This window comes from Rhinolophus sinicus, chromosome 9, assembly GCF_057876585.1.
Source record: "Rhinolophus sinicus isolate RSI-liver-muscle chromosome 9, RSI-T2T, whole genome shotgun sequence".
In the NCBI taxonomy this organism is placed as follows: domain Eukaryota; kingdom Metazoa; phylum Chordata; class Mammalia; order Chiroptera; family Rhinolophidae; genus Rhinolophus; species Rhinolophus sinicus.
In genome coordinates, this window is record NC_142509.1 from 35806904 (window position 1) to 35826018 (window position 19115).

The following is a 19115-nucleotide window of genomic DNA, read 5'->3' on the forward strand; positions in this document are numbered from 1 at the left end:
TCACCGGGGTTCCCTTCCTGGGTCTCCATAAAACCCACTGTGTCCTTTCCGTTTACAGATTCAGTTCTTCCTTCACTTGAGGGAAATTTCCTTCTATCTCCTAATACTTTCTTCTATTGCATTTGTTGAGTTCTCTACTTCAAGGATGCTAATTATATTCATTTGGATTATCTTTGTCCTCCAAAGTTATTACCTTTCTATTAATTGTTTATCTTTGACTGTTTTCCTCTTTATTTATTATGATTAGCTCACGCCTTTCCTTTATATTTTAGAAACATTCATAAGGTTCCTTTCTTTCCTAGTTCTGATACAGTGTGGTTTTGGTCTTCAATTTGTTTCCTTAACTCTCTCTGTTCAATTTGTGTCATTTTATCATTCTCCTCTCTGAACAGCTGCTTTATTTAAATCATTTAAGTTTATATATAACATAAAGCAGCATTTTACTTTGCATCGTATTTTCTCATAGCCTGAAATCCTCATCTCTCTTTGGATGCCTATGTTCCTTTCTTTTCCTTTTTTCCTCTTTTGACACAATATGTATTCAGTTGTTCATCTTACTATGGGTAGCTCTACCTACACCTTCAATTTGCTCACGTGTAGCGTAAATGAATTTTTCCTGATACCCTTCCTGCTTTATCTGAGACCTTGAATCTTCACCCCCAAGCTCCAGCTGAAAGGCTGGGTACTGTGGTCTGCACATTTCTGTAGCCACAGGGCCCTGGACGAGGATGGGGAAAGTGCTTTCCTGTATCTCATTCACTGCATCTGAACAGAGGCGATCCTATCCCTGCCGGAGCGTGTCCCCAGGCTTTAGCCACAGGCAGATATTACCAGCTACTCTCACGTTCTTTGTTACCTTCCCTCCCTAGAGACAGGAACGGCAGTCTCAGTTATGGCTGGAGGACTGCCTACCTGGGACACTGTTACAGAGATCTGAACCTTCCTCTCCAAATTAAAAGACAAAGCCCTGTGAGGGGGAAGCCCTCTGCCTTTCCCTCCCCCCGCTTTCTCCTGGGAAGGTCCGCAGTGCCAGGAGGTACAAGAGCCATGGGAAGGGAGAGAATGAAAGCCAATGCCAAGGACAGAAGAAGAACAGAAAGAAAAGCCAGGTTCCTTGAAGACATTATTGAGAGGCTGGATCCACCTGGGACTGCCTACCTGTGGACTTATTATCATTTGAGAAAAAAGCCCACCCACTCCCATTTACTTAAGGCTAGACTGGAAAACGACAACTAGCAGTTTTTCCTGCCTCTGGCAGAATCCTGAGGTGGTAGCAGAGGGCTTTTAGCCTCAAGATTTTTCCTTGAGTTTTTCCCCAGGCTAATTTTCTCCACACTGGACTGGGCATGAGAATGGGGAGAAGTAGAGTAAACATTCTAAGGATTTTGCTATTTGTTTTCCTTTCTCTTACCACTGTGAACACAATGTCTGACAGTCAAACCACAATTCTGTTTCTTTTCTTGATTGTCAATTTCAACATTTACAGCATGAAGTTGATAGGCTTTGCTGGATTTTCCTGGAGACATTTTTTAATAATCAAAACCATGTGCTCATTTCATTAGGGATTGGTGGAGAGTGATTCTGTGATTCAGCTTCACTCAGCCCTACTTGCCCAGAAGTCCCTTGAGCCCAGATTAAAATTATGATGGCTGATGATCACCATTTTTTCCAAAATAAAACATGACAAGCTAAAAATAGCATTCGCTTTCTAAATATTCATGTCTGGGAATTCAGGCTTATTTAAAAGGCAGGTAATTATTCATGGATCAATTTAGATGATAACCCCAGTTTTTTGTATACTACATCTGCTATAACCCCTGTCAGGAAAAACTGTTGATGAAATACAGTTATTGAGTCATCTAATCCCTGTCCAGTTTCCACAGGCAAACTGTAACCTCATTTTGCAAATAACCAGGGGGAAAACCAGCACTGTTCCCATAGTGACAGCTGAGTGTATTTGCAGTCCTCACAAAGGGGAATACATGTGAGGTTTGGGAATGATAAATCAGACATTTCAAAAGTGACTACCGAAGATGACTACCTAAATAGAAGAATTCACGTCAGTTTGATTATCTTTAGTATCCTAGTATTCTCTATGAAAAGAAATAATGCTCTGTATGGTTTCCATTCATCTTGAAACTATGTGACCCCACCTCAACGCACACGGTATGCTTCTACCATCCACGCACAGCAAATGCCCCACTCATTTCGTGATCAGGCTTTGGGGAACCACAACTCTCTGTAACAAAACTATAAAGTGGAAGTAACCAGAATCATGTAAGGAAGTTGAAAGAGCAGTCACAAGTCTCTGTACCTTACACTGTAAAACAGGACCTGAGGCCCTAGCTGAAAACTGGATACTTACTTCATTCATTCATTCACTCACTCACTCACTCATTCCTACCTACCTCCATATAATCTCTATGATTCCTACTATATCATAGCCTGTGTGCGAAGCGTAAGAAACAACCACAATACATGCTCTAAGTGTTACAGAGAACAGTGGTGACTGCTACATGAACACAAAGAAGGAAGCAGCTAAGAGTGAGAGGTGATGATACTGAGGGTGGGCCTCGACCAATGAGGAAAAGTTCACCAAATAGGGAAGGGAGAAGAGATGTGAGAGCAGGCACGCGAATGGAAGTGGCCTGGTGTGGCAGGAGAGGCAGAGAAACAGAGCCAGCAGTGTGGAAGAAGTCACGAGAGGCAAGTCAGGGATGCGGGTGGTGGTGCCCCAGGCTCCTGGAGAAAGAAGGAAGCCACGCATCTGTGCCTTCATGACATAAGTGGGGACCCAAGCACAAGTCACTTCGGTGGTGTGCTGGTGGTGGCAGAAAGCAGACTGCAGAGGGTTGAGAAGGAAATGGGAAGGAAACAACAGAGGCAGAAAACACAATACTCTTTTTACAAGTTTGGAAGGAAAGATATGGACAAGTTGGGGTTTTGAGTGTGAACAGTGTGGCAAGATTCAGAACTGCTTTCAGGGAAATGAGAAGGATTTTTCAACCCACAAAAGACCCAACGGTCAGTGAGTGGTCGTGGCTATAGGCAGGAATGGAGACAGCAGGAGGGACAGGTGACAGTGTGAACGGAGAAACACCTGGAACAAACGGATAAACAAACGTGGTCTATCCATTCAGTAAAACACTATTCAGCCCTGAAGAGGAATGAAGCACTGATGCTCGCTATAACATGAATGAACCTTGAAAACTTGACGCTGAGTGAGAAAAGCCAGACACAGATGGACACAGGTTATATGATCCCATTTATATGAAATGTCCAGAATAGTCAAATCCAGAGATAAAACATAGATCAGTGGTTGCCAGGGGCCGAGAAGAGGAAGGAATGGGTCTCCTTTTGCGGTGACGCAGGTGTTCTGGAACTAGACTGAGCTGATGTTTGCACAACACCGTGAACATACTAAATGCCACTGAATCGTACACTATAAAATGGTTAAAACAGTAAATGTTGTGTTGTGTATATTTTCACACACACACACAAGCAATGTAAAGCAGCATTAAACAAGTCAGGCCATCAGGCAGGAAACAATGTGAGAGTGAATAATCAATAGCAGTTACAAAAACAATCTTCATGACAGTCATCAAAATACAATAAATTATGTTAACTATTCAGCTGAACCATATGAAATTGTGGAAGAGCAGCAATTTCATACGGTTCAATCCAATCTATTCTCTTAAAAGACGAGGCACTCCACGTGACATTTTGTAAAGATTTCTATTACTGTCGATGCCAGATAAATCAAGCCCTCTGCCCCTCACAATCCTAACTGACCCTGGTTGTCGCTCCCCTCCCCCCATAAAATGAAAGACCCCACCTGGGAAAGGCAACTTAAACAGTTTTCGTTGGAAAGGAGAATGCGATAGGGAGAGCAGACAACAGAGTGCACTCCCGTGGGCTCCGTTTCTGGCTTTGCCAGCTCCATTCCAGAGGACCAGAAACCAACAGGTGAGCCTTTCAATAGTTAAACTACTTCTTCACAGTGGGCCAGGATGCACCCTTCTCAGTCAAGTTAATGATGATTTCTAAGATAAACCGGAAACTGTCATCATTCTCTGCCTTCCAGCAACCAGTCTTAACTTCAGAATTTCCTACATCACCTTTTTAAGGGGATACAAAGAGAGAATGTTCTACAAAACCACTGTCAGAGGGGGGCAGGGATTCATTTATTTCAACAAATAACCTCACTTCCAAATGACAGACAGGAAATGAAACAGCCCTTGTCATGAAGGAACTGCCTCAGGAAGTAAAAATCTTTGGCCAATAATCTCAGTGAGAGTCTTAAGATGCAGAACAGATTCTGGGATGTCTTGGGTTTTCTAAGCAAAATAAATATTTGAGGCAAAAGAAACATACCAGTAGAAATGAAAATGCATTTTATAGCACGATTTGAGCCCACCTACCCCAGACCAGCTCACAGGTACTTTCTTATGTTAACAGTAATTATGCAGTAAGCAGAAATAATTTTTATTCTCAGTACTGGGGAAGAGCTGGGGAACAGGCTTCCGAGTTGGTCAGACATGAGTTCAGATCCAGCTCCTCCACAGCCCAGCTGTGTGTCCTTCACAAGTTACTGCACTTGTGACCCTAAGCTTCCATGTCTACAAAGCAACCTTACTACCTCAAAGGTATGTTGTGATGATTCTGTGAAACCAGGCATAGCAATCAGCTCACAAAACGCTCAATGAATTAAGGTGCTACGAAACAGGGAGGCAGGGGAGAACTCAGGTCCTAGGTTGGTACCCATCTAGCCCACGTCAATCTAGCATTCACTGTATTAATTTTTAGAATAAATATTTCTATAGTACTACAATTAAAAGTCTTTCTTTTTTTTTAAAAAATAGGGTTTCTGCCCAACACTGACTCTGTAGTATATTTCTGAACATAGCTGATCAATAGTTTGGCTCAGCTATGGAAAGTAAAGTGAAAATTAGTAATTTCACCCAAGTAAGCAGTGCTCTAGAATCCTGGAGATGATATAAGAAGAGCAAGGGAAGCGATGAATTAATCAGTCTTCTTGAGACTACGGTGGTTTCTACGGTATTTTAAATGGGTGCTTCTCTCTACTTTTTTGAAAGTATATATATATATATATATATACACATACGTGTCAAGGGAAGAATTATCTGTAATCTTTCCTGGTAATTAATATCGCTGTTAATGATCTCTAGCATCGAAGCCTATTCTGCTTTAGTTCAAACCCATTTGTCTTCCTCTCCTGAGTAAAACACAGAAAACTGCAAAGGGCATAACAACCTCACTCTTCAAAGAGGAGTTATTTTCTTAGTTGTTCCTTGCAGGCGCTGTTTTCTAACACCCTTCAAAGTCACTGAGTTTCAGATTTTCTGTCACAGAACCTTTTCAAAAGGAAGGCAATTCAAATCCCAAGATGCAAACGAGAAAGAGCTGGAGGACGGAGAGGAGCCCTGAAAACCCCTGCCCAGGCCTCGTGATGCTTCCTTCTGAGTCCTTTCTGGTTCTGGGTGACAGAACAAAAATGTCATCAACAGTCCGGCAAAGGTCACAACATAAGACGAGAGGATGATCTCTGCGTGTTCCTCCCATTTCTGGAATCCATGCCCTCTACCACAGAAGTGCAACAAAAAGATAAAAAAAAGATGGGAACAGACTTGGCGCTGAGCAGAGATCCTTCCTGTGGGGAGTCCTTGCCGACACCCCAGTCTTAGAGCTAGCCAGTGTTTCAGATGCTCTAGTCTGTGCCGGGGCTCGGGGTGGGGCTCATCGGGTCAAAGGGCTTTGATTTTTCATGAACTCCAATTTCTCACATACTGATCAAAGGAGAGGGCAGTGACCCTATTTAAGTCAACCCACTCTGACTCTTTTCCTGGCCCAAACCAGATGACAAACATCTCTTGATACTATTAGCTGTAGGAGGTTGAACAAATTACTCTCCTTTGTGTTCTTGTTTCCTCTTTTACAAACAGGGATGATGACAGTGCCACCTCCTAGAATTACTGTCAAGATTAATGAGAGAGAGAATAGCTCTCATTTACTTGCGTCTGTTACATAGAAGGAGCCAACAGATGCGAGAGGCTACCAACACACCATGATCCTGGAGTCTAGAGATGTGGCGTCTCTTGTGAAGTAAGAAGACTGGAAAGCTGTGATAAAGACTGAAAAGTCTGAAATCAACTCTCCAAATTAAGTCCACCACAGACTGCACCGTGCCAATGGATACTCTATACAATTATACCCAAATTACTCCACCCCAACTGAGAATTAATGTTTGCAAAGTACGCTGGGGAAAAACATTCTCCCTTGACATGCAAAGCAAGAATTAATGACAAGTAAAATTCTCTTAAAAATGTCATTTTGAGCTTATGCTCTGAGATCAGATGCAACTAACAATCTAGCACTTTGATTCAACTGCTAAAGAATAAAAAGCAGAATATATAGCATTCTTTAAAATCAGTTTTGTTTCATTGTTTAATAAACTTGTCAGAAACCTCTGTGATTTAAATCCAGAAGCAAATGGGTTGTTTTAATACACATTCCATATATCAATGCCCATGAGGGCACATACATACAGTTCCATTAGAAAATGTTTTAAAAAAATTTTTTTTAATTTGAAGAAAAGCAGAGTTCTATTTAAAAACAGCTGCCAGTCTTCATACCAAATCCGTTATTTTTGGAATCCATTTCCTTAAAATCAATTTTGATGAAAGAAAAAAAAAAATCTTAGACAAAATCATTTTAAAATCCAAGCAATAGTACGAAGAAGATATTGTCCCTTCCCATTTAAATGCATTGCTATAAGATCATCTAATAGAGATCTTAATTTCTACCTGTTTGCAAGTTCCCAGTGTTTTTTATTTTATTTTATTTTAAAGGACCTGCCAACTCACTCCTACCCTAACACCTAGAGCAGCATGCTTGAGAACAAGGAAACACACAACACAGGTACCGTGACATCCCATCTGGAATGACCCAACCACACGGGGCTTATCTCGGAGTTGCCTCCGAGCAGCACCCGACATCAGCATGGCAGAGCTGGGAACGCCCACCCCAGGCCCACTGACCTTTTGATGACTCGTGACTTCGTCCCTGCTTCTCCCCAGCTCCTCGGCAAGTTTCACGTTCTCCTCTTGCAAGGCTGAAAGCTGCTGGGACTTCTGAGCGTCTGCCTGCTTTAGGGTTTCTCTGCAAGGACAGAGAGTGCAGGGTTACCATAGAAACAAGACAGGCAAGGAAACTGTGGGAGACGACCAGCTTCACAGCACTGAGGAAAATATATCTGGGTCACGTGACTGATGGGCTCTATAATAACAGGAGAAGCAGTGTCACCTCCATGCAGGAGGAGCTCAATGGCTTTACCCTCTCAGGAGAAGGATCGTCACCCACAATCCTTACGTTTTTTTAAATCTAATAAACACTACATCCAGCCTCTCACCACCCACACTTCCCTTACTTCTAAACACTCCCCACACAAAAAGCAATGCTACTACAAAGTAAAGGACAAGTGAAATGGTGGTCAGTATGCCTCTTGTCTTTAGGACGATTTCCATTACAAAATTATACTAAAATCTACTATGTTGACAAAGGGATTTACTTTGCTGCAAAGGTACTCTGCTCGAACTGCATAAATCTGTAATCTGGTTTTTCTTTTTTCCTAGCAAAAATAAAAATCTAATGGTCTCATTTGCCAGTTTCTGTCAGAATCAAGTGCTGGTGTGAATCTGAGTATACTTTTTGGACAAATAGAGGTGAAATCCCAAAGCAAATGCTGTTTTCTGGTGACATAACAGGTACCTTCTTTTGACTATATCCTTCCCATAATGCTAACTTGTAATTAAGAAAACAAATAGAAACACAGGCTGCTCACCTATATCATGAATATCAGCATATAAAGTGTGAGCAGGTAAGTATACTTATTATCTTCCCATTATTAAAATTAATCCAAAATATATATCCTGAATTGTTGTCCTCTTCACATGGACATTCAAAATACTTTGATCACTGGATTTTAGCTTATGCCATAGCAGGGTTTGATGCAATCATGAATTTTAAGTCTGTTCTGGCTAAACTCCATTTAGTGAGCTGTCATACGTGGCTGAGTTGTGAATCCAGTCATCTGGGTATGAATCCATCTGCTGATGCATAAACACATCTATTTTTAACTTCAATTGTCTAATGGGTGATGGTGCTTGGCGTCTTCAGTTTTTTAAAATTTTTAATTCTCCATCCACCTATAAAATGCATACTGGGATGACCTCATAAAGACGTAGGGGAATAAATCTACACAAAAATTCTCTTAGCCCATTACATTTGGCATTTTCCAGAGATGTTTATTTAGCAAGTGAAGGAAAACTGAGAGGACTTTCAGCCTCAGGTAATTAGTCATTTAAAACCTTTTCTTCCCACGTGGTCACGGCCTCCGTTAGGGGCTTTTGGTCTCAGCGTTTGTGTGGTCATCCTGTTTTATCTCTTAAAGATTTTCATCTGTTCAATTTTTTTTTTTTTAAATCCTTGGTTTCTATTAAGAGCCCACAGTAAGGAAAATTAAAACAAGGGGTCGAAGAAATATCAAAATGTCCTAAGTATTTGTTCAATGTTTTAAAATCTACAAAATGCTTTCATGTACATTTTCTCATTTAATCCTCAAAGCCTAAGGAGGCTCATGTGATTATTGCATTTTAAAGGTCAGAAAACTGAAGCTCAGGGAGTGGAAAGACTTGCCCCAAATCATAAAGCCAGTAAGTTGTAGAAGCAACACAATTGGACTTAAAACTGGCAGACGGACCTTCATTGTGATTCGAATACAGAAATACCTTTTTTCTTTAAAGCGTAGTGGGTACATGTACTTCACAGAGGAAGGAGGATGTAAGAGCCCAACTCCTGGACATATTCTAAGGAATAATTTTTAAAGTACCTACAAATATAGCTACTTTTCTTTCTACATGAAAAGGTATCTTCAAACAGAAAAGACTGTCAGTTTCAAAACTGAGAAGCAAAACATTGTTAATATTGACTTGCGAACATTCTACTTATGAATCGATCATAAATCTATTAACTGCTGTGCTAAATATACTCTAGATTTATCACCGTGCCAGGTGAGTAAAGACAAAAATTAGATTGCTTATATCATTTTCCCTAAGATTCAATGTTATACAACAGAGAGAAACCATTTTATTCTCTCTCTCCACCTCAAAATAGGAGCTGGCTAACCCAAATCAAGAATTTTCCTAAAACATAGAGGAAAAGGAACATTTAGTTGTAAGTGCTGGGTTTCCAGTGCGAACGAAGGGCAATATTCTACAGCAGACGGTTCCTATTAGACCTGTGTCTGTATCAGTATCCCTCCAGGAACTGCAGTCCTGTCAGACGAGGGGACCACCAGACAAGCCCTAGAGGACGTGAAGAGCCCCCTATACATGCTAAAGCACAGAAGAACAAGCAGCTGCTCATTCTCTGGCTTTCAGCACTGAGGAGCTAAAGAACAGTAAAATGGCTGCTTCTGGAGAAGCACTGTTCCCATTTCACAGTACATTTCTCTCCGATGGTCCTTGAGCTGTGGCCACATCCAGGGCAGAGTACAGTGAGTCACTGGGGGCGGGGGCTCTTTCAACCTAGTCCTCAGACCTCCCTGCACCAGCGAGGAGCTCCTGACGGATGTCACTGGGGGGGGGGGGGTCTCCCGCTGCTCCTCCTCCTTCCTGCTCAGAATCCCAGCCAGGTGACTGACAGAAGACTGCCTGCCTCAGGTGTGGTGGGCCAGGAACAAGGTACCAATCGAGAGCAGCCTAAGCTCTGTCAACCCGGTGGTCTGGCTCCTCCTCGCCTGAACTACTCCCCTCAGGGATCAGAGATCTGGGGACCAGGCCCCAGGGAGGAAGGCAGACCAAGGTCAGAGGGGCAGCAGGGGGCCACAGTCTTCTGCTCCTGATTTTATTCACTGCGATCCTTCAAGGAAGGGGGCACAAAAACCATTTCTCCCTTAATAGAGGTGGAAGCACCTCACACTAACTGGGGGTGGGTGACATGACAGATTTAGTAAGGACGCTGAACACACAGATACTAGGCCAATGTAAGGCCCATGGCAGGAGACTCTGAAGTCAGACAGTAGGGAAGAGGACTTTTCTCGAACTCCCGAGCTCTCTTGGCTGGGCCCCGTCTGGCCCTGCCCGTTTCCTAGGACCTAGGACAGCCCAGAGAGCCCAGAGGTGGGATCGCAGTGGGAGGTTGGTTAGGGAATCTCCTGCTGCTCAGGACCCTCCCTCACCAGCTGCCTGTGTGACACAAATGAAGTCAGCTTAATGCTTCAAATGTTCCAGGTTAGCGTAACTACTTGTGTCACGGGGGGGAAAATCCTGAACTGTACTGAACCCACCTTCTCCGCCCTGATCCTGAACTCATTCTCCCATCGTGGTGACCACTATCTGTGTCACTGGGCTTTGGCAGGCGAAGCAGTTTAAGCCTCTCCTGACGGCCATCATCACAACTGTGAATTTATAAATCTGTGTACATGGAATTATTGGGAACCTTTTACACATCCTCTAGAGAAGTATGAAAACTGAGACTGAGGAAGGGATCACTCATCAGCACCAGTAGCTCAGATGAGGTTATTTCTAGGAGGATTTGAAATACGCTCAGAAGAACCAGACAGGTGCCAGTTCAATCCAACCTTAATCACCAAGCAGTATTAAGGATGCTGACTCAGAAGTGGGAGTTTGGAACTGATGCTTTTGTTTTCGTTTGAACCTCATCTATTTGTTTGATCAGAACTGTAAATAAATAACAGAAAGCCTTGGGGGGCAGGGACCACATATAATTCATCTTTGTACCTTTCCTAGCTTAACTGTACCTCACGTGAAGGACGTGCTCAAATGTGTATCGGATTCATTGGCTTGAAATTTTTAGTTTCACATGGGTGATGCAGTGTAGTTCTCAGAATAGAAGAGCAAAATGAAATCTACATTCTAATTATCATGAAAAAGGCCAGATAAATAGCCATCTCCAATGATAATTAATAACCAAACTTGAAAGGTGGTGTTGACAAAGGAAACGTGGAAGGCCTGTCGGCCTGAAGTCTAGCAACCGTCTGATGGGTAAATCTTGATTAGAAAAACATCTTCCAAAATTCTGCTCATTTCATTTCCATGCCAGAAATTTGATTACTCTTAAAATCAAGATTACTGATAATCACAGTAATGCTGCTTTTGTTCTTCTATAGAAAAGGTTTTTAAGAATTTATTAGTAAAGCGTCTGATGTTTCCAAATGTTAAGATCAGCTATCATGTAAGCATCCTACTTAAAAAACTGATTTCACTTGTATGTTCATAAGGCTTTCCAAAGTCACATGTGAATCCCAAATGTCCTAAATCATTAGCCGGCACACATCTAAATTTGATCCCTTACCTTACCCTACCTATAGTTCTGACTTGACAGTGATTATAGGGGCGACTTCTCAGGTATGCAGTAGCATGCTGGGCGGCAGCAGGGTGACTATTACTTGTTACTCCATGTACTTGTCAAGTATTTATTAAAATAATTAGCATTATTTTTAGTTTTGTGATTTTAAATAAGTTCCACAACTTCTCTCAAAGGAGATAAACTTACATTTCTTTCTTGAATTCTTCCATTTTTTGATTCTCTACAGTCAGAAGTTCTTTTGATTTGTTCAGCTCTTCCACATTTTTCAAGTTGTTTTCTTTAAGTGTATCCAACTTAGAGACCAAGAGAAAAAAGCTTGATGAAATTATTTCATTTTCCAACGACATGACAGGACAATGAAAAATTATTCATGAAAGTATGCATTAAAAAATAGGTGAAATTAAGTCACTTGCAAAAAAAAAGGCACCTGGGTGAAGAGATTTCAAATGACCAAATCTGTTATAAACTGCAAAACTCCCCCTTAGATTTAGTCAGACATTTCCTCTACACCTGGCCAAAATGTCACACTAAATTGCATCATAAATTAAAACAAAAGTTTCCTTTCACCTTGCGTATAATTCCTATTTTAGTATATGTGCTGCCGAAGCGAGCACAATAATTCCTAATATGTATCACTGAACTTGCTATTTAAGTATGAACCATCTTAAAAAAAAAGAAATTGCAATGGCATGACGTTAGTAAAGATTATTCTTTGTAATGAAAACAAACCCCCTTTCTTCTTCACAGAGTAGCAATTTAGGATATATTTTTCAACATCAGTACCAAATTTACACAGTCCTCATTAAATAATTATTTGAATCAAAATATTTGTAGATGGGAAACGATTTAGTTATCCATCTGAACTTCAATCTGAAAAGGAGAAAGTCATGTAGTGAAGACTGAAAGGCATTCATACATATTCAACCCCATCGCCTGCCCACGGGGAACGCAGCCAGCTAAGGTCTGGCCCCTGGCAGAAAATCCAGGCACGTTATAGGAAAGAGTGGGGATGTGACCAACCACAGGCTCTGGCAGGGGGCTGGAGTTCTAGGTGCAGAGTACCTACCAAGGACGAGAGGTCACTATGGGCCACCCATTACACAGGGTGTGCTCCTGGTACCAGGCTGGCTCTCTGGGGCTTGTTTGGTTATCACCTACAGGCAGAGATTCTTTTGCTGTGTCACATGTCCTCAGTCAGGAGTCCTAGAAAGTGTCTCACTAGTTTTTATACCCCCATCTTCCTTTTAACGCCCTCTAACTTTTCTAGATTTACAGAACAAAAAAATCAAAATATCACAATGGGTCTAAAAAATGACTCATCCAGTCTTGTACTCAGGCTCTAATGAAGACACCAGACATCATGTTATGGAAGCACACAATTCTCCCCGATTCTATCCTCAAAGGTTAGAGATATTCCCTAAAATCTTCTATTTCAGCTTCTAATTCTGATTATCATCTATGTTTTTTTAATGCTTTTATATTTTTAGCAGTCTTCTTCTCTTAGGACTGTCAGTTCTATAAATGTACTCCCTTCTATGTCAAGTTTTAGTTACCTATAATTAATCTCAAAATGTTCAAGTTTTTTAGATTTCCACCTATGACCTTCCGTGATGAGAAGGCCTTGTCTTTACAGTAGTCATTCAATGTGGCTATCCCTTTCCCTGCTATGACTCCTAAGGTCTTACCTGCCAATAACTTTAAAAAGCACCCGAAGTTCTACCAAACATCATGTAATTATTTGGATGAATCAATCTGTTTAGGATTTAGGTGATCTCTTCCCAAAGAAAGAAAGGTTGGTATGAGTTGGGAAGGTGGGAGGAGGGAAATCAAAGGGTATAAGAATGAGAAATGCCGCTTTTGGACAGAATCAGAATTATCTTGACACCACAAATTTGTCCAAGACCCAGAAGTGACTAATACAAGATAACACAATAGGGGAAAAGTACTGAATTAGGCCAGAAAAAGGCCTACGTCAAACTCAGGGCTGAGGAATGGAATTTAGTGGCTCAAAGTTGGGAAGAATTGAGAAAAAAAAACGTAAGTGATCTAAGATAAAAGACACAAAAACTAGAGAATGTTATCAGTACCTCTCTCACTAATTCTATCACTGAACAATTGTCATAAAAAGCCATGCTATTAGGGTTTTCCCCTCGTTCTTTAAAGGTTGATCCTACTAAATAAGTAATGAAGTAATACACTTTATTTCATATTTTCATGGTTCTGGTGTACATTCGACTCTGCTAACATAGATCAAACCTGTACGAGGCCACACTTCCAAAAATAAACAATCCTGAGTCAGTGATCAAACATCCCATGAAGTCGATAAGCTGTCCTTTGTACAAAAAGCCATTTAAATCTGATTACTTCATTCTGTAGTTTTTCATTTGTTTGCTTGGTATCCTCCAAGGAGGCCAGAGTTTCGGTCTTCTCTTTGGTCATCTGTTCCATTATCTGCATGGCATCTTCTGCTGTTTGAGCAGCCTAAATACAACAAAGCAGTGTGAGAAATGAGGACACCCCTCACCGAGCCCATTAGGTTAATGCTCAGGCAGCGTCAGTGTCTGTGTGGTGAGGGAATCACACAGTGACGGTGAGCCACCCAATACCAAACCAACAAACTAAGTAAGACATGAAAGGTCTTTACGCCCACCCCACGTACAACGGGGTGACACACCCTTTTCAGGCCATTTTTCAGTAAGCCAATTGTCATATGAAATTTGCATAATTTCAACCCCTCTAAACCTACATCTTCCAATGCCAGTTCGAAGTTACATTGACAGTCATGCTCATCACTCTGGCTTATGTTTGAGAGAAACGTTCAGTGATGATAGCGTAACATCCTTATAGAGCTGAATTTTTCTCTTAATCACACTTATTGTCATAAGTTTAAAATATTATTCTTGCTATTTCAAATTTGGGACTTTTCAAATCATTCCGAATTTAGGTTGGGAACTGTTCAAATAAAAATTATTTGGGCAATTATAATGTAGGGTTCAAGTGTTTAATGAGAAACATTGAATGGAAAAGTCTATGAGAAGCTGTGGGTATAATGAATATAAACACGCCTGTGAATAAAAAAGATAATGTGTATATGGAAATAAACCCTTAGCTGACAAGATATAAAAAATAATCATAAAATGAATTAAAATCTTTTTAGGCACTTGCTTACAATTTCATGTGGTCTAATAAAGCTTATGGGAATTCTGCCTTATACCTTCCCTATTACCAGCCACGGAGGTTTCACTGGAATCTTCCAATTCCAAATGGATAAAAAATGAAACAGTTAAAAGCCAAACAGAAGATACTACTTCAACATGTGCCTATTTTACTATTGTTCTTAAGCCTTTAAGAACCATAGTTGACTTTTTCATGAAAATTTCCCCTTAAATTAAAAAATATATCCTTGTTATTCACAGTTTACAATTGTTTCTAATGGAGAGAGACTGCTGCAATTAGACATTTAGTAAAGAACTGCCCTTTCGGGTGGCAACACATAGCTTGAGACCTCTGAGCGAGTGACTAACTGGGGCGGGCCTCCTGCGCGGCCAACAGGTTAGTGCAGGGTTAGTAGTCCAGGGGCTACACACCGGAACCTCCCACTTTACCGTAAACGACTGAAGACTCTCGAGCTCTCTAATTTTAAGAGTGAGCTTGCTCTTGTCTTTCCTCAAAATACGGTTTTCGTTTTGAGATTCTAGGAGATTGGCTGAAATGTGGCTGTTGGTTTTGGCCAACTGGCTGATCTCTTTCTGGAGGATGAAGTAGTTGTCAGCCAGCTTCTCCTTCTCCTTCAGGAGCTCGTCCTTTTTCAGTGTCATTTCTCTCTTCTCGGCCAGCAGGCTCGTGTTGTCCTGCACGGCCTTGGCCCGATCGGCCAGGGTCACCTCGTGGTTCAGCCGGAGCTCAGCCAGGATCTTGGTGACGGAGCTGTGCAGCTCCTGCAGCTCCAACTTGGACGTGGACAGGCAGGCAAAGTCGCTTTTCAGGGTCTCTATGTTGGCGGCGAGCCGCGCCGTTTCCGCATTCAGGACTTCCTTCTCCTTCATTATCTCCGCCATTTTTTGCTCCGATTTGGTCTTCTCTTGGATTAGCGCCAAGTTTTCAGACTGGAGCTCCTTCGTGCACACTCTTAACTCTTCCAGCTCCTGCTCCAGGAGCGTGGCTCTCCCGTGGAGCCTCTTGTTTTCATGCAAAGACGACTCCTTTTCCTTTGCTCTGTCTTCTTGCTCCAGGATTAAGGACTGCCGCACGGTCTGCAGCTCCTCGTTTAACTTCTGACACTCCTCCTGCAGGTTCAAGCCGTCCTGCAGCAACATGTTCTTTTCAGAACAGCAAGTCTTGAGTTCAGCGTTCAAATTCTCCTGTGCTTGCAGGATATTAGTGTGTTCTTTTTCTAGATGTTTTTTGACATTTTGAAGCTCTTTCAGCATCAAAGAGAGCTCACACTTGGTGGCTGCCAGTTCTTGGTTCTCCTTCTTCCTCTCCTGAAGCTCTTTCTTCAGAGCATTGAGACTGCCAAGCAGTTTCATCTTCTCATGCACAACGATTCTTCTGTTTGCAGACTCTTGATCGTATTTCCTTTTAAACTCTCCCATGGCTTTGATGGAATTTTCTCTTTCTGCAAGTAAATCTCTGTTTTGCATTTCCAGCACAGACTTTTCTTTCAAGAGACTATCAAGCTGCTTTTTGAGCTTAGTAATTTTCTGACAGGCCATCTCCTTCTCAGAAGTTAGGTAAGTGATCTTCTCATTCAGGCTCATCTCAACACAGGCAGCCTCTTCTAAGCATTTGTTGAGTTTTTCAATGATGATCCTATTTTCATTTAGAAGTTCTTCTTTTTCGGCCAAGAGCCTTCTCTCAGATAAGGCCGAGGTTTCCTTTTCATGCAGAAGCTGGATGCACTCGGAGTCTGTGATCTCCCGACTGGTCTTAACTTCTTCCAGGAGCTTCGTGAGGCTGGTATTTGTAGCCTGCAGTTGCAGAATCTCTAGCTCGGCCTTCCGCAGAGCTTTGCCAGTGTCATCCAGCTGTGCGCGGAGCCTGCTGGCTTCGGTGCCGAGCAGCTGTTTGTCTTGGAGGGCAGCCACCAGGCTGATGTTCAGCTTCTCCTGATCTTGAAGCAGCACGTCTTTCTCAAACTGCAGTTCTCTGTTGTCCTGAAGCAAAGTGTCTCTTTCTACCTTTAAGGCCACGCACATGTCATCAAGACCTGACTGTTTCTCTAACGCTGCCTTTTTCTCGGCTGTGAGATCGTCGATCTCCTGCACCAAGGTTTTCTGATCTTTGATGAGCTCCTCGTAAGAGCTCTGAAGCTTCTGAATAATCTCATCTTTATCTTTAGCCGAGGCAAGGTTTTCGGTAACAAGCTTCTTGATACGACCTTCCAGGCAATCTTTCTCCTCCCGATTCTTCTTAGACTCAGCAATCAGATTATCTTTGCTGAACTGGAGTTCTTCTATGAGTGCCTGCAACCTTGCTTTAGAAGCTTGCAAAGAGTCATTTTCCATATTTATCTTCAAGAGTTCTTCCTGTGCAGTATCGATTTCTTGAAGCAGCTTCTCTCTCTCAACAGCCAAAGCTTCATTATTGAGCTGTTCCTGCTGATACAGCTTTTCAGCATCTTGCTTTTCTCCTAAGACTTTCTCTTTTTCTAAATTAAGAGTTTCGTTTATTGACCACAGTTTCTGTTGGTCTTCCTGAAGTAAAGTTATTTTGGCCTCCACCTCTACAAGCTTTGATAAAAGAGAACCTTTCTCTAACTTTAAAGCATTTCCCTCCTGTGCAAGAAGGTGCTTCTCTGATTTCAGACCCCTCAGCTCTTCTGACATTAGTTCAATTTCTTTTTTGGCTGATGTTAACAAATAAGTTAGCGACTACAGAAACAAAAGATGGAAAGAATGGAAACAAAATGAAATCAAGCAGACAAATGCAAGCCCAAATAACTTAATGTAACCTACATCATAAAAATTTTTAAATTTTTACAGTCAGTGTCATAGAAACTATCTAGATAACAAAGGAAAGAAACCGGATGAACAGAGCCCATAGAAGGATACCATAAAGCAGGTTTAGCTCTGCAAAGTGCTGATATAGTTATTAGTTTATCTTTGAAACAACTTTTGAAATTATTCCTGATCTCTACCTAGAAGATAAAAAAGTAGTTTGATTTTGACATCAGGGCATAAGATTTTTTCCAGCCATTCCAATTATCCAATAACTTCTATCGTAGAAAGGATGCACAGGAAAATCTTTAAAAATATAATCCAGGGGCAGCCGGATGGCTCAGCTAGTTAGAGCGTGAGCTCTCAACAACAAGGCTGCTGGTTCAATTCCCGCATGGGATGGTGGGCTGCGCCCCCTGCAACTAAAGATTGAAACTGGTGACTGGACTTGGAGCTGAGTGGCCCTGGAGAAACACACTGTCCCGCAATATTCCCCAATTAGAAAGAAATACAATCCAAAGAACTACAAAAAGTGAATATATTTTAAATAAAAAGAGGAGGGAGGTAAGAGCGGGGGAGAAAAAAACTGTTGCTTTCAAACTAACTGCAGGACCTTGCTTACTAAAAGACAATCACTGGCCTGAGACTGATTTGGTCCCAATATTACATATAACTTACTAAAAATACAGACTAATTTGCTAGGCTTTGGTGAGCAAATAAATGGGTTTAAAAAAATATTGGTTTATAAAATAAATTGACCACAATTTCTATACCAGTGCTGTCCAGACTTTCTGCAATGGCGTAAATGTCCTGTTCACGGTCCAATACAGTAACCACTATCAATACAGTGAGCCCTTGAAGTGCAACTACGGAGCTGAATTTCTAATTTTATTAAAATTGAACAAGTTTAAATATAAATAGCCACACATCGCGGGTGGCTACTGTACTGGACAGCACAGCTATAAGTCAATGGCTCTTAAAACCAGGGAACACAGAGGATTTGGGGCTCCACGAACCGGACATGTTACATAGAACTTGTTGGTCCCAATATTACATATAACTTTCCTAGGAAAACCTCTTAAGGTTTCATCAGATTCTCAGAAGAGCCTGTGAGCCTCTGTTCTTGACAAACACAGAAATCAAATAAACAGACAACTCTGGATGGGGGAACAGCCCTGACATTTTAACAAAATGACCCTTGTATTGTAAAAACAAAACATAACAACAAACAATAATCATGAGACTTTACACAAACTACTAGAATGCTGTGGTCTGGTCAGGCTGCGACATTTTAAGGGAAACACTAAAAAACTAGAGTCTGTCCAGATAAAGATGACTGCCAAGACAAAAGATCTGGATGTTGTACCCAGTGTTAAATGGCTCACAAAACTGGACATGTTTTACCGGGAGACGAGAAAGCCTTGACGGCCGGCATGCAGGAGGGAGGAAATGTAGGCATCTTACATATGACACATATTATGTCATCGTCCACTTAATTCATAAGTTTTAAATGGGATTTGGCTCAAGTCCTACGTATGCTCTTTTGTATTTTCTTTCTACTAAACTCTATAAACATTTCTTTGGCATATTAAAAGTAATTAAAGACAAGTACTTACTGTTCTTTGAACAAGTTAAATAGTAGTAGGAAAAATTACATAGGAGTAGGGAGGCTGAACTTCATTAAGTTCTGAGTCAAAAAGCACAATGGGACACAGATACAGCCCTGACACCACAAAATGAAAATCAATGTATCAAGTTCTACTCTCT

The 19115-nt window shown here is 41.4% G+C and overlaps 1 protein-coding gene across 14 annotated transcripts in view; it reads right to left on the reverse strand.

The window, feature by feature from the left end:
• Nucleotides 1–19115, reverse strand: part of CLIP1 (CAP-Gly domain containing linker protein 1) — a 101034-nt gene that overhangs the window by 15858 nt on the left and 66061 nt on the right. For 10 of the 14 annotated variants that reach the window (XM_074321587.2, XM_074321588.2, XM_074321591.2 and 7 more), the window contains 4 exons: nt 15015–17282; nt 13774–13890; nt 11596–11702; nt 7059–7179 (listed from right to left, as the gene is read on the reverse strand). In XM_074321587.2, the coding sequence (XP_074177688.2) occupies nt 7059–7179; nt 11596–11702; nt 13774–13890; nt 15015–17282 (2613 nt within the window). The remainder of the gene's footprint in view (nt 1–7058; nt 7180–11595; nt 11703–13773; nt 13891–15014; nt 17283–19115) is intronic. The other 4 variants (XM_074321596.2, XM_074321595.2, XM_074321594.2 and 1 more) reach the window with 1 other exon arrangement.